Raw genomic sequence first — 23,439 nt, forward strand, 5'->3', positions numbered from 1 at the left:
GGCCAAATCAAAAGATCAATTACCCAGGGCAAATATGGGTATTCTCCCAGTGCCCCACTGATGGCTTGAGAAACCCAGCGGCACAGCGTGTCTCCATCCCCCTCTAGTGACAGACCCATATAGAGGACCACAGCCTCGCATGAGTGCTACCTGCGCATGAGTCCAGCAACCCCTTCAGATGGCCACGTAAGAGGATGGCAGCATCATTCCCCGCCACAAAAATGGAAGCAAACAACTTGTTTTGTTTTTAAAGAGGAGGAAAACACTACAAAAATGCTAAGGGCAGTTTTTTACGCAGGACAGGTTTTGTTTACCAAGTGGGCTTCTATTTGATATTTATCTCCCCAAATTGTTTAGGAGAGGTCTTACTTATTATTTATTACACACTATCCAAATCATGTTCTGGATAAAGAATACTTAATTTCTTCTGGAACTGAAGCATTGAATTATATTAGTTTTTGGCAAAGATTAGTTACGTATCCACCCAAGAGCCCTGTGGGGTAAAAGGGCATTAATTACAGAACAGAGGCATGGAGATTAAAGCCAAACCTATTACCTGATCTTGTCTCTTCAGGGACCAAGGAACAAAACAGATGTGTATGTTCTTGTTTTTGTAGGTGTCCAGCAGTGCATAGGAGCACCACGACAGAGAGGACAAGTTCCAGTTTTCTAGGTTGGCAATAATCTGCCTTTTGCTTGAGAGAGACCATCCTCTCTTCCAACCATCTCAGCCTCGCTGGCTTTATAACTGGTAGTTTTGAGCTTAAATGAGCCCAGATTCCTACTGGAAACAATTTCTGTCTAAATGCTTCACCCCTCCTCTCAGTTCATACATCTGTTTAATGAATGGAAAAAAAAGGCAAGAGGTGGTGAGAGGGGAAGGTATGATCATGTATTTAAGGAATGCATCACAGTATGCAAGTACACAGCGCTAAAGTTAAGGTTTCAAAGGGAACTGTAATTCTTATATTGTAGCTGCTAGACTCTGCCATTGTAACATTTTCATATACTTATTATGTAATGCTAACTGCTGCATCCAAAATAATAATAAAATATGTAACAAAAATAAGTCATAGCCTATTCACATCTAGTTACAATTACGTACACAACCTAAGGACCCTAATATACTCTTCTGTAAAAACTGCAATGGCCAAAGTGGGCTAGTCACATATTAAAACTTCAAACTTGAAATCTCCCTCTAGCGTTAGAGTAACAAACTTAAAATACTGGTATTTACAATATTCTTTACAAACTCTGAGAAATATTACCTTTGGAAAACCCCAACTTTTGTGTAACAGTTCTTGCAATTTTAGATGTTGTTGCATCACTGTAAAGATACACTTCATCCACACTGTGCCAGTCCACATGGTTGCGACTCAACTTTAGACTATGAATAGCTGCAGCAAAAAGGAACAACATTTAATTTACATGGGTAAGAGGAAAAAAAAGCCTCTTCAAACAGAGAGAGAGAGAGAAGGGTCATTTACATACAGGTTAAAATCTAGAGCTCCATTATACCTAAATCCATATTACTTCTTACCTTGAAAAGTTTTTACGTTTAGGATTAATGTGACCAGGACAAGCAGCAGTTTGGAGACCACCTCTGAGGACATTTCACATCATTCTCCTCCCACCCTCATTTTGGGATGGTAGGTTTCCAAAATATTTCCTTAGCTGAAAACAAAAACCGGGCGGGGCAGGGCAATGCATCCTGAAATATTGCAGGTTGGTGTGATAACCAGGTGGCTGCCCCGTGCACTCTCATCTCTAGAAAAAGAGCAATTTCACTCCTATCATCTCTCTCCTGTGTCTGTACAGCGAGATCACTGGTTTTGACTGTACTCTGCAGTAACACAGAGGCTTTCAAGTCTCCATTACTAGAAGGCTCCATTGCATTTCTTTCCTTTCAGAAATATCTAGGAGCTGGAAACGCAGTTCAATGAGAAAGTGTCTGAATGAGTAATTTCTGGCACAGAACAGAGTCTAGCTCTTTCAAAAGCCACTAAGAGCTGTAGCGTTTTTTGTGTAGTTATTGTGTTTTCCAGATTTGGAACTGATTGAGCTCTGGGACCAACCTCATGACACGCTGCCTGATTGTCCGGATTAAGCAGAGCAGGCATGTTATAATGCAAATCAGAATCTCTCATCTAAGGCTTGGAGCTTGCATGAGCAAAGCAGTTACACAGCTGTATTACTAGTAATTCAGATTTCACCTAAGTTTGGAAATCTGTTGCTTAGGTCCCATCTAATGTGGGATACACAACATTTGGAGAGCTGACAACGGCAATAGCCCTGTCACAAAATAAGCGTTCCTTAACTCTCATTGGTCTTGCTAAAAAGTCCAAAGTCATGGAAAACACCCAGAGGGGTTGTTTTGGTTTTTGTTTTTTTTTGTTTTTTTCCATAACAAACAGAGCCCTAACCTATGCCCTAATTTAAGCCACTCAAATGAATTTTTTATACTCTTCTAAAAACATTCTGAGAAAGCCTGAGCCATCACAATTTCATATTTTAACTCTGCTACAGCACAAACCTGCCATGTTAGGCTAGCTGTCGTGACCTTTCTCCTGTAATATTCTTTATTTCTTTGCCAAGGCAGATAGACCTGACATAGTCTGATAACAAACTGAATGAGGTCTGTAAGAAACAACAGGATTACCCAAAAGGATTACCCCTTCTGTTATAGTAAACAACTGATTCACAAAAAATTACTAGAACTATATTGCTCTTTTACACTGACAAAAGCAAGAACAGGAAAGGAACTTTGAAGAGCAGACATGTCAGCTTAGGGTAACAATTGGCCAGAGCAAGAAGCAATCTAGTAAGAACTCAATGAACATGTTTTCATAAACATCCCAGGCACAGAGATGAGTCCTTGTCCAGAAATCTCAATTTTGAACTGGAGAAGGGAAGGAAATTCCCAGCAAAACTTCCTTTTTCAGACTCGGAGACAATGCAACAGACACTGTGATGTCCTGAGACAGGCATGTAGTCTAGTGGCAAAGGCAAGGGATCTCGTTGCAATTGTCTCTGCAATCTCCTCCATCTTCAGTTCCATGACCAATGTAGACTTTTTATGCATTGTCTAGCAGGTTCTTAAGAGCTGTTCCATCTGCATTCTGTAAAATCCTTCTCAGAGTATGTTCTTGGGGAAGCTGATGGAAGAGGGCTGGAAGCTTGATGCCTTTGAAGAACGTTGTGCTCAATGTCCAAAGCATGCAGAGGAAGAGACGGAGGGGCCTGTGGCCGAGTCACTTATTACCACTGGAAGAACAGCAGTTTGGGGAGAAGCAGTCCTCAAACTCTTTCTGGAACCAAGTCCAGCCTCTCTATTGGAAAGAATATACAGAAAGAAGTAGGTTTTCCCTGCCCTGCATGAATTTTCTCACTTGGGAAGAACAAATTCCTAACTTTTACTCTTATGGTGTCCTTAAAAAAACACGTATGTTGGAGTACACATCAAAACCAACTACAAGACATGCAAGCACTGAGGAACAGCAAATGAAATATCCAACACTATTTCTCTGCATTTAGTAATGCCTTCAAAAGGGAACCTGAAAAATTTCGTCTACCGTTAACACAAGCACCACATGAAACTACCAGTAACCTTCAGTAGGGCTGTACTTCTTTGTCTCTTGACAACAGAGTAACTTACCTCTCTGAGATATGTTGTTAACATACACATTGCCTTCAAGCTCAGCACTTGGACTATATAGCCTACCTTTCTACCTAGCACCCAGAATGATAATAAGAAAAAAAAAGTGTGTTTGTTCTTGCTTCTCAGTTTTCCTTCGACCACAAAATATCAGGAGATTTTAGGGAACTGGCAGGATCCAGAACATGCATATGGACAACGCTTTTCAGAGAATCCACCAATTTGCCAGTAAGATCATAAATTTTGCAATTTTAATTGACATATTTACATTTTATTTTGCATCTCTTAGTGACTTTCGTTTACCAACACATTCACTGCTTTGCTTTTGAGTGCCTGTCCATGTGCACACTCCAGAGCAAAGTACAAAGCAGCAGCGGAAAGACTCAATCACTGAAAAACAGTGGCTGCAGAACATTTCAAAGGCACCATGCACTGCAGTGCAGTAGTTTGCAGAAGTTTGGATAACACTTCCAGGGTGTCTATCTTACCAACCAGGAGAAGTCACATTCCTGCAAAAGTTAACAAGAGTCACCTGGGTCAAAACAAAGCTGGGTGCTCCACCTTGGCATTCTGTTTTGAAATCCCTTGGGATGCACTGTTTAAAAAGTCTGCCTGAGGATCAGTACACCAGTTCTACAGACCTATCCTCCCTCTTACTGAGGTGGAGTGAGATTTTCTCCCCTCTTTTTAAATTTATATAAACATCAGGATGTCTGTTCATCCTCTGACTCTGGATGTGATGTCCAGCTGTGGAACAAAAATCCCCTAATACGGAAAAATCTATCACCCTGAGCTCCAGGACCTCTTGGTGTGCAAGAATATCCCTTCAAAATAGGAGTGACACCCCTCCTGATGACTGTGGTTGTGCGCTCTCTATGCTCACATAAGCTTCTGTCCCAGTGATGAAAATGTCTGGGGAGAGAAAAATGGTACACCCTTGCAGATTTGCATGGCAGAAACCCAGGTGAGAGAAGAGCTGCCTTGCTGAGATCAGTCACAGGGATAAATGATCCACAAGCCATGTGTGCATGCGTATCCAGGCAAAGACAGTGGTTCTCTATCATTATGCACAGCAGATACTCTAAAAAAACCCAACCCTGCTATAAGGTACCTCTTTATGAGGGTCAACACTGCACCAAGGACTGTGAAGAGATTTTCAAGACCCTCAAAAGCCCAACCAAAAGGAGCTTTGGCTGCTGCTGACAATCCCAGGGTGTGTTAATAGTGAGGCATGGAACAAAGAAGTGTCTTTGGAGAGGATTTGATAGCAGTCTGAAAGTAAGCATCCTAAAAAAAAAAAAAAAATCAGGATATGCAAATTGTGCTTTCCAGATATGGGATAACAAGGGCTGCCATCGCTGTTTTGAAACTGAACACGAGGAAGAGAAAGTTATGTTTTCCTGAAGATGATGAGATAACATGATTTACATTCTCTTTGCAGAACAAACAGTGACTATCCTATAAACCTCTTGCGTGCTGCAGAGGTGGTCAAACTGACAACTCGGCAGCTGTTCATACCAAGAGATGTCACAGTGTGTCAGAAGTCACCAAGGCATGTCGTAGCGTGGCTGGGGAAGCCAAGTCGCAGAATTCAGATTAGGCAGTGGGTATGGCAGAGGGGAATGCTTTTCATGTTCATTCCTCTGTCTTCTGGGTCCTTCAGGAGCACGCTTTCTATGTTTGCAGATTCTCTCCAGGGCACCAGGCTAGGATGTTGCCAAGCTTCACTGAGATCTGACCGTGCCTGTGGCATCTCTGAACGTCAGGCACAGAAGGTGAAGGGTCTCCTGTAAAACCATGGGACAGGAATCTCCCTCTGGACCAGACTTCTCGCAGCTTTGTTTTCACATGAACTACTTCTCTGACACTGACAACATGCACAGCTTTCTCAGTAGGCATGTCCGTAGGTGCATCTTCCCCAGCTGCAGAAAACCCTGGGTATTCTGCACCCTGCTTAGTTTTCTAGTCTGGGACTGAAGACCAAGCCCATGGAAATGAGACCAAATTTTGGTTTCCTTTGTAGCCAGAAACTAGAAATAAATCATTTTTCAGGAATACCAACCGAGACAGACATCTAGAGTATGAGTACGTGGAAGGCACAACTCCACTGTAGATGGAAGACAGCCTGACACTAGACAGTAGCAAGTGAGCCATGAAAAACAAGGAGAGAAGCATAGGGCAAGCGAGGGGGATCAAGAAAGGACTTCTTTCAGCTGAAGAAATCAATGGTTACTATCACACAAACCTCCAGTTTCACCAAGACAGATGAACACAGAGGGAAAAATCCCTCTAAAATGTTTAAATATGAAAAATGAAGAGGAAAACAAAACATTGAACACATATTCCTAAAGCATTGAAGAACTTGATCTCAATTAGACTGCAGAAACTCGTCTTGAGTCAAAATAACTGGAGAATAACCGAGGAGCAGAAAGCCTGCACTATTTTTTATGCTCATAGCACAAAACCCATGGAGAACCTGGGGATGTGCACTGCTAGTGCAAACATCCTCCCAGCTCAAGCACTTGAGGAGTTGAACACCTCCAGCACCAAGTGCAGACACTTGAACATGGCATTTCACGGGGCCAACAGTTTAAAATTAAATACCTTTTAAGGTAAGCACCTGTTTTTTTACTTGATACTTTCATCCACCTGCCAAGACCAAAGCATGGAGTGATTCTCTTCTACCAGAGTATGACTCTGCTCAAGTCAAAATCAATTTAGAGGAAGCATCCTTGAAGTGCTAAGAGCTGATACTACCTCCATCTCTGCCACAAAGGCACTGTCATTCCACTCAGGGCTAAAGACCAGAGAAAGGATACCTACTGTCTGAAACCCTTTTCTGTCTTCTTTTTTTCAGGGATTTTTAAATTAATCTGTCTTGCAATCAGTAAGCAATAGTTTCTGCACAAAAGCCTGCCACATAATATAGGTAGCTGAGAGTGTAACTGGGCCACTATTGTTCTTCCCTAAACCTCTGAAGTTCTGGTACAGCTGTAGATTTTAAAACCTTTTCTTCTTTATTTAAAAAACAAATGCAAAGCCATTAAGAAGGCTATTGCTCTCAATTAAAAAGGGCTGTTTCACATTGCTGTCATTTTTATATTGCACTTTACCACCTCTCAATTCATCAATGTCACTATTTGGTATATAAACACCTACTTTTAATTTTTTAATTCAATCACACTCATTACCACAACTGAACATGACTTGGAGAAAAAATATATAAAATAATTTCAAAATTACAATCAAAATAAAAGGCAGAAGTCCCTTCTTAATGCTAAGGAGAGTAGTTACACTTATTCACCTTTAACAGACTTGAATTCCATGTGTAAGAAGAGGCAGAAAAAGTTTACTATTAAACATTTTGATTTCAGGCATTTTCACTTGGACCCAGTCACAGACAAATATAATTAAAGGAAGTCAAAAGGCAAACATTTATGCACGTCAAAATAAATTCTCACACTTTACAATAACTCCAGGAGCTAAAAGAATATATGGTATGACAAGAATAACTCTAAACCTACCATGTGCATTTACATTTTAAATTGAGGGTGCAGTTTTCAGAAGTCTAGTTCCACAGTCACTGAAGTCAGTAAAAGTTTAATCGCTACTGGCTTTAATGGTGGCAGAGAAAGACCAGTGACAAGTACTTTTGAGCATTCTGCAATCATTAATGGCTCCTGTAAGATACACTCCCACTTTCTGAAACCAATTTGCACAACATCAGCTGCTGCAAAGTTCAAAGTTGTTTTTTGCAACACAGCAGCCTTTATCATGTATTCTATACAGCTTCCCCTTTTTTATATCGCATGCCCAAAGTCTCATTTCATTCCAGTACTCATACAAAAGCTGCAGTAAAAATAATTTACAACATAAAATTAAAGATGCATGCGTTATCCAAAACAAAAATGGCAAACAAAACATCATCTAGTATAAACGTTCCATTCCTTCTCTGACATAATTTATCTTATACCAGGCCTGCTGTGATTCTAAAAAAGTTGCTTTCAGTTTATTGAAAAAGCCAAACAACATACAAGGAGTGTAAGAAACAAACGTTTACAGTTTTCATCACAGTCACAAACAATTATAATAAGGATTACTGCATGATACTGTTAGCATCTACTTTTCTGTAAGATTCACAACACTTCTACTTTTCTTCTAAGATTTATGATGCTTTTTTCCTTCCCTTTTGAAGGAAATGGCATGAATACAACTCAAGAAACTGAAGCATGTCAATCTAACATTTAACTGATATAAGCAAACTAGAATTTAAAGCTTCCTAAGCCAGGAGTACTAAAAAAAAGAAATCTACAATTACTGTACCTTGGGAATGCTTTCGCTTAAGACATGCAGCATCTGACTTCTCCTTATATCCTCTCCATTTGAACAAAGAAGGGAGGGAGAAGGGAGGGAGGTAGTAGAGAACTAAAAGTAAAAACACTGAGCTTCAAAGTAAAATTTTTAAAAGGGGTATCATTTTTTTCATTAGTATTATCATTTGTAGAAAAAAAAAGTTGGCACATTTTCTGAAAAAGAATATACACTTCAAAAACTGGTTTTGTAGCAAAAGTGTCAGGACCCATTAGCCAAATTCAATTTCTTCACTCTTCATAAACAGTTATGACATTACAACAAAGCTAAAGGCATTAGTAAAAGACAGCTGGGACACAGCCTCATCAGATTCACCAAGTGCCTTTGCGTTTACACGTACAAAAGCATAATCACTCTACTTGGTATAGGGTAGAACACAGTAACCCTTCTTAAGTATACACTAAACATTTGAAAAAAAACCCCCTCAATTTTAAGCACAGCTCTATTATTTTCCCCAAAGAGTGTAAGAGGATCATTAAAAGTTAGGTTAGACAAAATATTCTACTGTTACTCTGTTCTGTGAGTTCGCAAGAACCTGCTTTCCATGGTGAAATGCAACAGCACGCACACTTCGCTGCTGAGCTTCCCCTTGATGGTAAGGCAAATCCATAACTTCTATTAGACTTTCAATTGCGTTATTTCACTCCTTGTGAGAATATTGAAATATTGCACTGCAATCCAAAAGATTCTTTTTCAGGCACCTACATATTGGTGCTGTGTGATTTCAGAAGACATACTTTAAGGTAAGTGAAAGCTGCTGCTAAGTAGCAGGTAAAGTTAAGTGAGCAGGACGAAGCTGCTCTCAGCACTTCACACACAGGAGACTTGTATTCACTGTTAACTCGGTTACGATGGATATCTTTTATGCTTCTTCGGTGGTTCCTAAGCAAGGCTGAAAGTGAAGTCCTACAAATCTATGTCTTCTGTCTTACTGCTCTGTGGGCCCTCACTCATACAAATAGTCTTAATTTCAAAATATTTTAGCCTCAAAAACCTGGTATAGTCAAGAGGGTGTGTTTAAATCCAATGAGAAATCAAGAAGCTCCAGCTTGGCTTCAGAATCCACAAAGTCATTAAGCTGCAATTACCTGAAATCAGTTAGCCTGCTGGAGAGCGTATGCAACTGAATTACGCCCTTACAAACACCACGAGCAGTTAATACTCTATGATCCAGTAACTTCTGCCAGTGCAAGTGAGTGATATTCCATGCTTGTGTCAAGGGCTTTGACTGACACAGTTATACTGGTCCAGGATCATGCCTTTTCACACCCTCAGCTAACAGCTCTGTCAGCAGATGCCTTAATACAGATGCAAGTGAAGTATATTATCGTTGCACATCAGTTTTCTACAGGAGAGGAAAATTAGGCTCACAGCTACTGCACTTGGGACTTGATGAAACAATTTAGTCTGCAGAGTGTTTTACTGGCTGTGCCAATGCAACCCTCAGGAAGAATATACACAGGAAATTCAAGCAAAGTATAACAAAAATCTTTTTTATGGTGAGGGTGATAAAACACTGGTACGGATTGCCAGAAAGGTTGTGGAGACTCCGTCGTTGGTCCAAAATCCCACTGGGAATGTCCTGTGCAACCTGCTCTCGTTGACTCCACAGCTTTGAGCAGGGAGGCTGGACTAGACCATCCCCAGAGATCCCTCCTGATCTGCACGACTATGATTCTATGAACATGGCTTTCCCATCAAAAGGTTAACAGGCAGCTGTGACAAAAATCTGTATAAACTTTTTACGAAGAGAGAAAATATTATTTGAAATCTAAGACAAAACAAATCAACTATTCCAAATGCAACTTGTATAGTTTTTGTGGCATGTAACCACATGCGGAAATTCCATAAGAAAAACCAATAAACTTACGCCGTTTCAAAATCAACACATTAAAAAAATTCTGACTCACAGGATTTTTTCTACATTTCTTATCATCTATCACAGAATCATAGACTTGATCACAGAATAATTTCTGTCAAAGGGACTGCTGGGTTTCGTCTGCTCCAGTCCTCTACACAGAGCAGGATCAGCTTTTAAGCTGGATCCAATTTCAAGTTGAATCAGGTTGCTCAGGCGATTTCCAGCTGAATTTTGAGCATCTCTATGGATGGATATTCCACAATCTCTCTGTACAAATACAATGAACTACATCTATTCCTACTTACTATCACATCTATTAAGCTTTCAGCTTCACTTCATCCTAATTAAATGAATATATCTGAAAAAGATGACGGAGCAACAGATGACAGGTACTCAACTGTATTTATGACACTAACAGCTAACCAAGTATTCTTGAAGCAGAGATAGCAAACCTTAAGGCTGCTAGAAGATATTTATACTGGGGAGCATTTTATCATGTACCCTTTGAACCACCGCTCAATGGTGTTGAATGGAAGAATCGGAATTAGCCCTTGTGCTAACCTAGATCAGTGGGAAGTATCACCCGCCGCTACCTCCCCAGGAGCACGCTGAGCACTTGCTGTTCCTGCTCTGCTGTTTGGCACCACCGCCGCTATACAGGAGGCAAGCGATGGCAGTTTTACCGTCTACCAGGCAGCTGTGGGTCCCACAGATTGAACCTCCAGCTGAAAGTCGGACTGTGTGACAAAAGCTGCTCCTCCATCCTCGACCACCTCCTGGCACTTGAAGCGGTGGGCACCTGCCCGATAACAGCTCCTCCATCCTCAAGGAACTCACAGCAAGGGATAGGCGAGCTCAGGCCACAGACCAAGAGAGAAAAATCAACCCTGAAGTAGCGACTTTGACTCTCCATCAAGGAGCTCTTGGTCTGAATGTCACTGTCACTGCCTTTATTGTGGTTAGATGCTGTTAGCAAAATATATCTAGTCTGAGAACCCTTAAGCATCTACTACAATCCAAATTCGTGTTTTATCTTACAGTGGCCTTGATATTACTGAAATCTCTTGAGAACGCTGCTCCTTTGATGGACTACTTTAGATAGGCAGACAGTGAGCTCAAGACCCAAGTATGCATAAAAAGCAGTTTCTAAATCTGGTGTTATTCTGTGAGTTTTAAGCTTATTGACTGCTAAAAAGGTATTATGATACCCTTTTTGTATTCCCTTCAAAATGGTTTCAGCTGAAATATTGCTTCACAGAACAAGTGTTATAACTTAGTTTTTTCTCAGAAACTTTTACAGAATTATTTTACAGTAGTAATATATTTAAGTGTAATCACTGGGTATATGCAGTACAAGAAAGGTCAGTATTTCTGCACAAAGGCACAGAGATGTAACACATTCACAGTGTGATCAAATAAACACCTTGGATATTTCCACATTTTAAGGGTTGAAGTTTGTGTCAAATATTTAGAATTTTGCACCTAAGAATGAAAATGCCACCTTACATCTTGCGTTGATATTAATTTATGTACGTTAAGTTTGAAGAATGAATTGTTCGTAAGAGGGACAAGCAAAGCCAATATATAAAAAGGCCTAGTGTTACCTGGATGAAAAAAAAAACAACAAAAAAGTACTGGACAAATGAATTTGAGGACCTCCAAACCCCCCAATATTGTCTACCTATCAACAGAGCAGCAGAACAACAAATCAGACCTGGAAGCCCACATATACTGTTACAGCAGTGCAGCATCTCATTTAGGGGTTTAAGGTGTCATCGGGGTCGACTTGAGTGGCAAATGCCAAGCTCCACTCCCCAATACAACTATAAAATGACAATGTGATGACTCTCATTTTGCTCAGAAAAATGATGTAAAATTACTTTATGTAATGACAAGCCAGAAGATGTCTTCCTGAATCTGCCAATATGCAGATTTGCATTTGTGCAAATTTGTGATTTGCATTAAATCAAACACAGGCTGCAGACATCATTTCACAACAAAGCAGTCGAAATGCAGCCAAACCCTTAATTCCTCATCCTAAGCATGGTTTCCTCCTGTCGCCGAATCGATTACTCTGTCTTAAAAGACAGAAGAGCAACATCCTTTCCTGTATCTATCAACAATAAAATGAACTATTTAAAACTGAAAAATGTATGTGGAATTCAGCCAGGATCAAAGCAGACTCCGGGGTGATGAGATGTGAAACAGAGCGCGGTCAAGCTACGGAGGAGACGGGTGATGCCCTTGCAGCATTTGCTTGCACCAGGACTTCAGCAGCGTTCCTCTGGCCTGGTTTGAGGCACCCCGTGAAGCAGAGCTCCCTGCAGCGTTGATGGAGAGAGAGGCTCATGCCCACAGCATCTCTCCCTGACGTGCAGACGTACCGCCTGGTCCGTGGTGGTCTGGGGAGTCGGCTGTCCCGTACCGATACCTCCTGGGCATGCTGCACTTCAGAGATGGACAGTCAGGGTAGCTGGCCTTTTACAAGTGTTACAGATGCCAACACGTTCAGAACCAAGTATTATCCTTCCAGAAATCTCAGAAGTTTGACTAATTTTTACAAGCAGCAGGTAGAGCTATGGTACCTGGGAACCACATCTGTGAACTCCTATGGAACATAACCTTATTGGAGACAAATCCAGGTGAACTGGATATGGCAAATCTAAAGGTCACATTAACCTGCTTGGACAGTCCTAAGTAATAAACTGCCCCATTTCTGTGTTCTGCCATAACAAATAATTTACCCGAGAAAGTCATGCCACTGCTAAGACCAACAGCTCAGCAGACCACTGAGGAGGATCAGACATCAGGCACCATAACCACAGTTCATTTTGCAAGGCATGAAATTAAATACTTTTTAAGGATGAAAATCAAAATACCACTACAGTCTGCTCAACAGAGGGATCTCCCACTGAAGCAGTCGTCTCCAGGCTGCCCCATGGAAAACAGAACATGAGAAATCAGCCACCTCAACACCATCATATGCTTTCTGATACCTTCAGCATTTACAGCTTCATGTGCTCCCAACAATACTGGAAGGTAGCACAGGCATTATGTTACTTAGAGGCCACAGATTGGAGACCTCTATTCTGAAACATATTGCACTTTCAGAGGAAGGTTTGCTTGGATTAAGAGTTTAGTAATGGAGCATTTACTCATCAACATCCTATCACCAACAAAAGCCCTGGGTGAAGCTTAGTTATTTCCTTGTTAATGTGCTGCAATCCGGGAGCAGAATTAATAAATCAAATCGTTGTAGTGGGAAATCGTTTTTTTAGATGTAAGGGTACCCTCCTAACATGTATCCCCAAGCTAAAGATATGAGGAAAGAAGAGGGGCACTGCATGTTAAGCAGCTACCCTTCACAGGTAATGTACATTTTGCAAAAACTGACAGCCAGCACTGACGAACTCATCCATATGGATGACTCCACACACAGACGGGAAGCAGCACACCCTGCCCTGTGCTTAAATGGGGTGATTCCATTGCCAGCAATGCACTGGGCAGGCTGCTCAAAAGCTGAGGGTGCTAAATACCTAGTAAACTTGCTTGCAATTCTGTTTTCTTCATGAAAAGATTTCAGAGGACAATAAAATAAATAAGATGATTAAATTGCAAATAAATTGTCAGCTGAGTCTTGGATACAAAGTTCCAGGATATCATATGTTGCCCTGAGTTAGCAGGCTGAGTAAGAGAAAATTATCCAGAACAAGAGCAGCAAAGTAGAACCTGCTCCTAACTTTTCAGCTTACTGCCACTGTTTAGAGCATTGCTGGGGTCAAATCAAGAGCTGACAGGTTCGTCTACTGCATATCAACAAAATGCTAGTTGACAAGCTAGTTTTTTGTTACTCATGATGCGAACTGGCATGCTCGTATAAGAAAGTAATTACGTCTAAGTACTAAGAGACTGTTACAACAGATCTCAATTTTGCTGAGGAATTAGATGAGATGGCTAGTTTTTCATCATTTACAGTGCTTTATCATAGCATTGCGAATAGTCACTTCGCCTCTCAGTGATATTTACAGATCTATTCTAACTTTCACCAGTCTTAACTACCTGTAAGCCTTGACGGGACCAAAATATGTTTCATACAGGATGCAATTACAACAAATTGTAGCATTTAAGAAATTTATAAACTGTATTCAGGACTTCTCCAACTAATTATGTTTACTTCACCAGCGACAATGCAAGTTATAAAGCTTCTCCCAGTGCCACGTGCAGATGGCAATCATGGATGCCAGCTGATCAGAGCTGTATTGAGAGGCACATTATAATGACAAAACCACTTTTCACACTTACTGTTAGGCTATAATTTTCCTGCAACTCTCCTATTACTACAAAAAAAAAATCTATTGGAAGTTATTGGTAACTTGACACGTATTCCATTTTGAAGTGACTGTATATATATAGCTTGGGGGGTTTTGGTGTTGGTCTTTTTTTTTTTTTTTTTTTAACTTTAGTTTTTGTCCTGGTTTCAGCTGGGATAGAGTTAATTTTCTTCCTAGCAGCTGGTACAGTGTGTTTTGGATTTAGTGCAAGAATAATGTTGATAACACACTGATGTTTTAGGATAAGAGCTACTTAGCAACAACTAAGTTAAGGATTTTTCAGTTTCCCATGCTCTGCTAGCAAGCAGGTGTTCAAGAAGCTGGGAAGGAGCATGGCCAGGACAGCTGTGCCAAACTAGCCAAAGGGATATTCCATACCATAGAACGTCGTGCTCAGTATATAAACTGGGGGGAGTTGGCCAGGAAGGGCTGATCGCTGCTCGGGCATCAGTCAGTGGGTGGTGAGCAATTGCATTGTGCATCACTTGTCTTTTCCTGCATCTAATTTCTCTCTTTTTGTTATATTCCATTTCATTACAGTTATTGTTGTTGTTGTTATATTTTATTATTATTGTTGTTATTATTATATTTTATTTTAGTTATTAAACTGTTCTTATCTCAGCCTATGAGTTTTACTTTTTTTTTCCCGATTCTCCTCCACTGGCAGGGGGGAGGAGTGAGTGAGCAGCTGCATGGTGCTTTGTTGCTGGCTGGGGTTAAACCACAACAATTTTAGAAAAGGCACTGGTGTCTGAATTTGGAGTTTATTTTTCTGATCTTTTATGTTTTCATAAATATCAGGGATTATATCTTTCTCATCACTCTCCCCAATCTCTCCAACCTCAAACCTGAAAATTTCTGCTCCACAGACCAGACTTTTTCTAGAAAACCCTGAACTCTCCTCCTTACTCGATAAGGAGAATCCAAGTACAGCTGAAGCCATCCTTCCTTCCTTCCATCAGGAGTTAAGCTACCAAAGGCTGGAAGCACTCAGCAGCCACAAAGATGTGCTTTCCGTGTAAAAGCATACGACCCTACCACAAACAGCACTGCACTCACAGTGCTCAACTGTACCAACAAAGCTGAGCTTTGTACCAGTACGCTGGAACAATGAATCAGTACAAGCACACAGAAATACAGGTAAAAGTGCCTTTCAAAAGCACGGTTGTACTGGCACAGTGCTGTGGCTCAGGGGTCACACCATTTCATGCACCTACCTGACAGAGCTGTTAAAGCAGAAGACTGTACTGCAGGCTTGGCCAGAGGAAAAGATCTTTTAAAGTGGTACAAATAGAAAAAAAATATTCAGAGTCCTTACTAGCTTTGAGGGGAGTTAGAAACTTAACTACTCTCTGTGCTACTGAAAAACCTCCCTAAGCCAACAAATTGTATTCTCGTTTTCCTTACAGTAATTACAGAAGTACCCTGAATACTGCCTTGCTTCCAATTTATTAACAAGCTTTTACTCGTGTGGTCATGTAGTTGACACGTAAGAACTCCTCCACGCTTATGGCCAAAACACAGCCACTCCTACACTCTGTAACTGCTTTGTACAAAATTGTAGTTTAAAGAGTTTAAAAATAAAGCTGCTTTATAAAGAATAACACAACCAAAACCCTACTAAAAAATATTGTGAGGCCTTTGTACTTGCACCGCTTGGTTTGTAGATTGTTCACCAAGTGACAACCAACAAACAGAAATGAAGTGTGAAACCCAAAAGTACTGAGCTGGTGCTGTGCTATACTTACCCTGAGCAGACAATTCAACTGTGTATACTAAATAATAGATCAGGAAATTCAGGCGGCTGTTCTTAAAATGTTAAATGCATGTGACTGAGATTCCCAGGAACACTAACTGAATGTCCTCAGCCTGGTCATTAAAATATAAAGACTTCCATAACAGAATGAATGCCCAAGATTTACTATAGCTGAAAACTACTCTAATAAATTCACAGGCTGAACAAGAATGGAAAATGAAATGTGATCTGTAAAACTGATACTCCCTTTAGGACAGAATTTGGAATGCTGTCCATAGAGCTAATAGCCAGTTTGCATTTAGACACTGGCTCTTTTTGTCCCATCAAGAGATTTCAGTTTGAAGTGAGATTCCAAACACAGTTAACAGATAGGAAACACAAAGCAAAATGGCAACAAGAAGTTTATCCATTAATATCATTTGTTCATCAAATGTGCTGCAGCAGGAAACATCAAGATTTACTGAAAAATGGGAGAGCAAACTGATGCCTATAACAATGTTCCCTGCTCTGTAGGATGGAAAACCATTACAGATCACATTCTTACTTAAGAAAACCAGACCCCAACTGTCCAGAGAAAGTACTATAAAAATAGTGATCTAAACAATCTTACCCTCCTTCCCGTCAACAGGTTTTGATACTTCCATATCAAAGCTCTCTTGCAGCTGCTGGCCTTTGAAGCGGTTGAGATGCTCCTGTTCTATTAAGTTACTTTCCTCCTCTTCCAAAGGTTGCCATGTACCATCAATAAACCACTGTCCACGCATTACAGGGATCTTTTCAGTTTCTAAAATCAAACAAGAGAATTTTTTTTTTTTTAATGCAACAAATCACAAACTGACAGCAGATAAGAGGGAAAAGGAATTCTGTTTGGTGTTTTGATGGAAAAGTTACACTCCCACTGCTGGGAACCCTAGCAAGGTAACCACAAATGCCTGGAGAAACACCATGACCTTTTCCCATGGGGCTGAAATGAGTAGTGAAAGTAGTGTTAATCTGCAAATACCTGAGCTAAGGAGGCCAAATTTTTAGAGTGTGTGTGTGAGGATGTGAGAGACGTTCAGAAGGATGCAGATTCTGTAAATTTTATTAATAGTTAAGTTCAAACAACAGTCCAGCTTTAATGGGATACACTCCTCTCTACCCAATTGCCTTGGATTTTCAAAAAATTAGGAGCTTTGTGAGACTCGTGCTCCTCTATAAAATTTGACTGATAACAACCATTGGTTTCAAAGTTATCAAGAGGATGCAGAATGAGGAGGAGATACAAAACCACTCAGGCTTACCCTGACTGCACAGAGCCTTGTTTCCTTTGGGAACTGCACTTACAATAACCCAAATTACACATCAATTAGCATAAAGAGTGATTTTAAAGATGAAAGGGTTTTTTTATTAAAATCAGTCTTTCACCGAGGGCTGTTTTCAGTCAGTCATTCTAGTTTCAGTTTCAGCACTCCAAACGAGGAAGCTGGCTCCCCAGCATTTGCTGTCCATGTGGCAAAAGAGAAGTCTACAAAAAACCTATCCTGGTGCTTACTCTTCATCGAACTGTGCTTGATGCCCACGCTAACTACTGGGGCTGTAGGGAATAATAATTCTCCTCCTATACCCATCCCTGCAAGCAAGCTGAGACAATAATACCCATTGTAGCTCAGTTCAGAATTTCTCCTCCTATATCTGGAAAATCAAGGAGAAATACTGTGTGGCCCTGTGCTCCACAAGCCCGTAGGATGATGACCTCGGGCCTCATGGGACCAGTACAGCTATAGGTCTGCTGAGACCTCAGAGCAGTCGGACCACTGACCTCCAGCGCACACTGATGTGAGCTGCTCTATACTGCATACAGCTAGAGAGACTCGGCCAAAGGAAAACTTCTCGTGTGTGCGCATACTAACCGCAGAAGCGTAGCTCTCCAAAGCAGCTAAGAACTCAACCACAAAAGAAAAGGCTCAGAAAAGGAGGTGGGGGAAAAAATAGGCTTTATTACTCAAAGATCTGTTCCTACCTGGAAGGTGAGAAAAAAGCTGGTAAGGAGAGCTTGGAAAAGAAACAACAGATGCAAAGAAATAGTAAATAAAAATTAGGTAAAAAAAAACAACCAAGAAACAATAGAGAGCATGGAGATTTCAGAGTTACTGAGCAAAGGAAGAGATCTATCTGATCTATCACCACACCAGTACAAATGCAGCTGGGCGAGGTGACCCAGCCAAGAGCAGTGGTTTTTAGCCTGGCCGCACCACTCTGTCAGCACCAAGCACCGCCAGCCTCTCTTATCCTAACTTTCCACAGATCCGTTTTCTTCGACAGGCATTGGGCATGCTGGTTCATCCCCCCCAAGGCCCCCAAAGCCCCGCTCAAACTCTTCAATGCCCCTGCATCCTCAGCTCTGCCTATATATAACACAGATGACGCGGGTCTTGTTGGCCTGACCAAAACGCAGACAGAACTAGTGCAAGACCCAGTTCTGCCATTCAACTTCTGTTTGCAGTGCTAAAATAGTTATTCCAGAGAGCAGCCAATCGCTACGTGCTGAATTTCTAACATTTTGGATGTTGATGATCCATCAGGTGAATAAAGAGGTTGGAGTGTTCCAAGAGCATGGTTATTTAATGAAAATTAATCCCAAACATATCAGAAGAACAAAAGGTCCAAGTGGCTTTAAACTGCAGAAGTTAATAGCCACTACAAATGACACAGAAAATTCAATTATCTATGAAAATTTAAACTAACTTTGGAGTCTACATCCCATCAATGAAGTGTGAAACATGAGTATTTAGTTTTCAAGAAATGAAAGCTGACCATAGCAATGTTGTCACCCTATACAGTAGTCTCTCATCATGCAATTGTCTTTACCTTTGCTGGATTCCCCTACATTTTACACCTGTCAGATATCCGCATTTTTCCGTAGAGCTAATACACACAGACCCAGTTAGGCTACGCTTACAAATGAAGCACTGTCTGCAGGAAGAAATGAAATGCACATAATACTGGAGTGTAGATAAAGGATCCCATTGTTGCTGAAGCAATGTCATGACTACGTCAGATGTTAATCCTTACTGGGAAAATGTGTAAGCCAATCCTTAATTCTTGACTAAGCATTCTGACGAGGCTCCATTCATTGAATCCATAACAAGATTTTATTTTTTTTTAAATAATAATCATATGAATACTATTTTGTACTCCAAATGAAATGAATACAAGACACCTCTTTTTCAGTTTTGAAGGGGTTTAAGTTTTTCACATGGGAATTTCCACCTACAGATTTCTAAAATTCTAAACATAAAGCATTAAAATAAACATTTTCAGGCTCTTTTTGCCTGAGAGAAACTTTCCCATAGTGGTTCTTTACAAGAGTAGACTGCAGCACTCAACAGCAGCTCTCAAACATAAAGATGGGCAATGCCTTTTCCAGAAAGGCTCAGCCAGAAAAAATTGGCAGGTTTGATATATGAAAAAATTTATTGTAAAATCTTTACAGGACAGTTTAGTTTGGGAATAAACTAATATATCTGGCTCTGGGTCTGGAAAGGGCATTTATATGGAAATATAAATCACTTTCAGATCCAAAGACAGCTTATTATGGAGCTTTGTTTTCAGACTAGGTCTTTAAAACCTGAGTGAGGCAATTCTGTTTTCCAAAGCTCAGTGGGATTTTAGGGGTACCTGGGAGTTGCTTTTTTTTTATTTTGTCCCCTCCTTTAAATTGCTGCACACTACACACGCAGCCACAGTACCCTGAACTACAAGCTTGTCTTATTTCACATCGCCAGCTGGACAGCAGGTTTGATTACGGTACTACTGGGAAACCTCAAGAGAAAACTTCCTGGTAGAGGAAGCAAATAAATGACATTTCCTTTCATCAGAAGCACGGTTTGGTTTTAAAACTGAACACTGTCTTTCAGAACCGAAACAATCAAATTTGTGATCACAGCCCACAAAGAATCATTTCGTCTTCTTATTAGAGAGAAGGCTTGGTAAAGTGAGAAAGATCAACTTCCCATTAACATCTGTGTTTTCAAAACTGAACAATGATGGCTATAATATTAGAAGTGTGTAATGCTGGATTTCAGTCCAGCTCAAAGTCTAACTCTAGTCACGATGATGGTGACAACCTACTGATGCTAATAGTCATCCGCTCCAAAAGCAAGTGCCATTTCAGTTATGAAGAAAGAGAGGTATTTTAATGGTAATTACACTGAATACACTGGATTGGGTGGGGAAACAAGGCAACTGCAACACAAGAGATTTTTCAGTATAATCTGTTCACTGGGGGAAAGAGTAAAGGCATGCCTTCATAAACACAATTGCCCTGTTTAATCTCAGACAGGTGCTGTTATTTAAAGATATCTCTGCAATTCATCCAGAGAACTTGATGCAAGCTATTACAGTAATCACCATTAAAAAGCGATGAACCAAAATTGCCATTTTAGCACCCAATTTCACTTACTCACTCCTATCCACCTTCAGTGAATTCATTCATGTCTTGGATATCCAGATGATTTTAGAAAGCTTAAACTACATCCTTTCAGTTATTTTTGTTTTATGGGAGAATTAAATACACTGATATCTACATCATGTTGTAATTTAACTTTCTTTTTGCCAACACAGAATTCCCAATCTATAATACATATAACACATAATCTATAATGTCTCTACAATCTTGATCCCTAGGAAAGGATTTGCCTTGATTTCTTTACTGCCTTAAGTCTTACACCACATAATCTGCAATTGGCAGGGCTTCAAACTGAAAGATACCAATATATTTGGCCTGTTGTACACTTGCATGGTTTATTTATACAAGCAATTCTAAATAAATCTGAATGGCAGGGATTATGAGCTGATGAAAGGCACTTTATTTTAATTAGTCATACATATTTTACCACTTTTAGAAGAAAAATAGTTTAAGCGATCTAGACTGCAATAAAGGATTTATTTTTTTTTACACAAAGGGCTTTTTTTTCCCCAAAAAATCCAAAGAATAAAAGAATACAAGTGCTGTAATTAATCACATGAAGAGACAATGAGCGATTTGCATTATGATAATCACCTAAATCTTCCAAAGAACAAAAATTACATTAAAATAAAAGCTGTATGCAACATATAGTACACGTGCAGTAATATATATATATATGCCCCAGCTACTCCTTTTTTGTGAAAATCTTTAAACTGTGTGGTCACAGCCGATATAAATTGCATGAAAAAGCAACATAATCCATCAGAACACAGTAAGAAAAGTAATAACTGTGCACAATTGGCCTTCATTTTTCTTCTTGTACTACTACATCAACGCTATCATTTGTTTCCTGCTACCACATTGGTTGAAACAGTGTATACCTAAATTTAAATATTGTACAGCTCAGACTGTGGTTCACATAACCCTCTTTCACCTTACTTGATTCAGAACCAGGAAACTGCTGCAAAACTAAGACGAGACAGAGATAATAACTAAAGGTTAACACAGCTTAAAAAAGCAGCCAAAAGGAGGTCTATTTCAGAAATACCAGCACCAGCTAGCATGCAACCTGGAAGATAAACAGACAAAATAAAATAAGAGAGCAAGATTCAGTAAACTTCTGTTTCATTGCTTCAAAGCTGAGGTCCTGTTCAGATGGCTTGATGGCAAAGGTAAGGCACTTTTCACTCATCAGTCTCAAGACAGCTAGAACAATTTACCCACAACTGAGATCTAAAAGGTTAATATAATATCTAAAGGCTCAGAAAAATTAAATTAAAGCTTGTGTTTTGCTGAAATTGACAATCCCAATTTCCTAGCTTTCCAAGCCCAAAGCCAAGAGGTTGGACAAGGAACACAAGCTCATAAAATGCAGTCAGCTAGAGATGCTTTTCAGTGGAGTAACTGCTGTTCCTTAAATTTGACTTCCTAATTACTACAGTTGCAAACAATTAGCAGTGCATGAGGATAACATCTGCACAAGCTGAAGGTAACTGTGAGGCTACCACATGTGACATCTCAAGCTGAAAGCTATTTAAATAATGAAGAGAAGTGCCCACACATTTACCAAGGGAAAAAAATTGTGGGCAAAACCAGTTTGGGTTTGTTTTTTTCCCCCCAAAGGCCTGCTGAAAGTGCTGCACATCATATGTCTTGGAGCACAGCACTCCCAGCAATTGTAATACACCTGAACATTGACATCAGCCACTGAAATAAACATATTCCAGAATAATATCAAGGGTACTGTTGGAGACACTTAAAAATTTGCTATCCATTCCTATTGTGTCAGGCCTAAAATTTATTTGGGGTATATCAACTACTGCACAGCCTGTAAGACTCTTCACTAGTGCAAACCCTGTTAAGTATAAGGATGGGTATTACTCAACCTCTGCATCAGCATGCCTCCTACCCACCCAGCAGCCATGGCCACTACTGCCTCTACAGCAGTAATGATTTGCAGATTCTATTTTTGCCAATGCAAATGCACAGAGTGCAGTTTGCAGGACAAGATCCATTCCTCTTACTTAGTTCCCTCACAGCTGGGTTTGTAGAGTCTCATGAAGGAAAAAAAAAGAAAGAAAAATTCATGAAGACAGGATGCTTTATTATGAGAATAGATGGTTACAGAAACTGATTGTGAGATTGAAGATTCCTACGTTTTACTGTCAGTGACATGATCACGCATGCCGGGTGAACAAACATGTTATAATAAAATAGCCCCAAACTAATATTTCATTATTTCATGTTTGCTAGGTAACATAACAGACTTTTTGACTTTTTTAATAGCTTAATATGCTACAGCTTTCTAACTATTGCCTAACATATTATTTCAGAACAGAACAGGTTACTCACATTTAAATAAATGGAGCCCCTCATTTAATCACAGCCCAGGTGACTTTCCTTTGTTGAACCACAAACACATGCAATCTGTTCTGCTCTTTCAAAAGTAACAACATAACCTGAAGAGGAGTTCAAGGGTGAAATCCTAGCCTCAGAAAACTTAGCAGAGCTGCACGAACTTACAGAGCTAGACTTTTATTTTTTATTCAGTGTCTGAGATGAAAAGCAATTTCATCCACTGAAAAGTAAAGGATATTATTTTGCTGGTCCATCAAGTGATTCTAAATTGCTTTATTGAAGCAATTTCAAAATTACAGGTGGAAGTTACTTTTGAGTTTCACAGAGACTAAGCACATTAAGAGCAATCTGATTGGCATAGATGGGATTTTCTTTCCAGGCTCTGATCTACAGAGCAGCTACACATGCAAGCCTCCGCATTTGCTGCAATGTTAGATGCAGCAAGGGAGGAACATGAGCTTTGCTCCACTGAGAATGTGAAATTGCCTGTTTTACCAAGGCTGCCTGAAGTATTCAAGCAACAGCTTGTAACTATTTTTCCCTGAACCATGTTTAATCGGTTTACACTATGAACTGAGCAATCCAAAACAATAATGAAAGGCTGATCTTTGGGGCTGGTTCAAATGTCAAACACAGAAGGAACCTCTTAAAAACAAA

The 23,439-nt window shown here is 40.1% G+C and overlaps 1 protein-coding gene across 2 annotated transcripts in view; it reads right to left on the reverse strand.

The window, feature by feature from the left end:
• DDHD1 (DDHD domain containing 1) overlaps positions 1-23,439 on the reverse strand; it is a 68,388-nt gene that overhangs the window by 36,748 nt on the left and 8,201 nt on the right. Inside the window, exons 2-4 of one of the 2 annotated variants that reach the window (XM_075029490.1) lie at positions 16,585-16,758; positions 7,979-8,080; positions 1,269-1,397 (exon numbers count right to left, since the gene is read on the reverse strand). In XM_075029490.1, the coding sequence (XP_074885591.1) occupies positions 1,269-1,397; positions 7,979-8,080; positions 16,585-16,758 (405 nt within the window). The remainder of the gene's footprint in view (positions 1-1,268; positions 1,398-7,978; positions 8,081-16,584; positions 16,759-23,439) is intronic. The other variant, XM_075029491.1, reaches the window with a different exon arrangement.

This window comes from Buteo buteo, chromosome 6, assembly GCF_964188355.1.
Source record: "Buteo buteo chromosome 6, bButBut1.hap1.1, whole genome shotgun sequence".
Taxonomy (NCBI): Eukaryota; Metazoa; Chordata; class Aves; order Accipitriformes; family Accipitridae; genus Buteo; species Buteo buteo.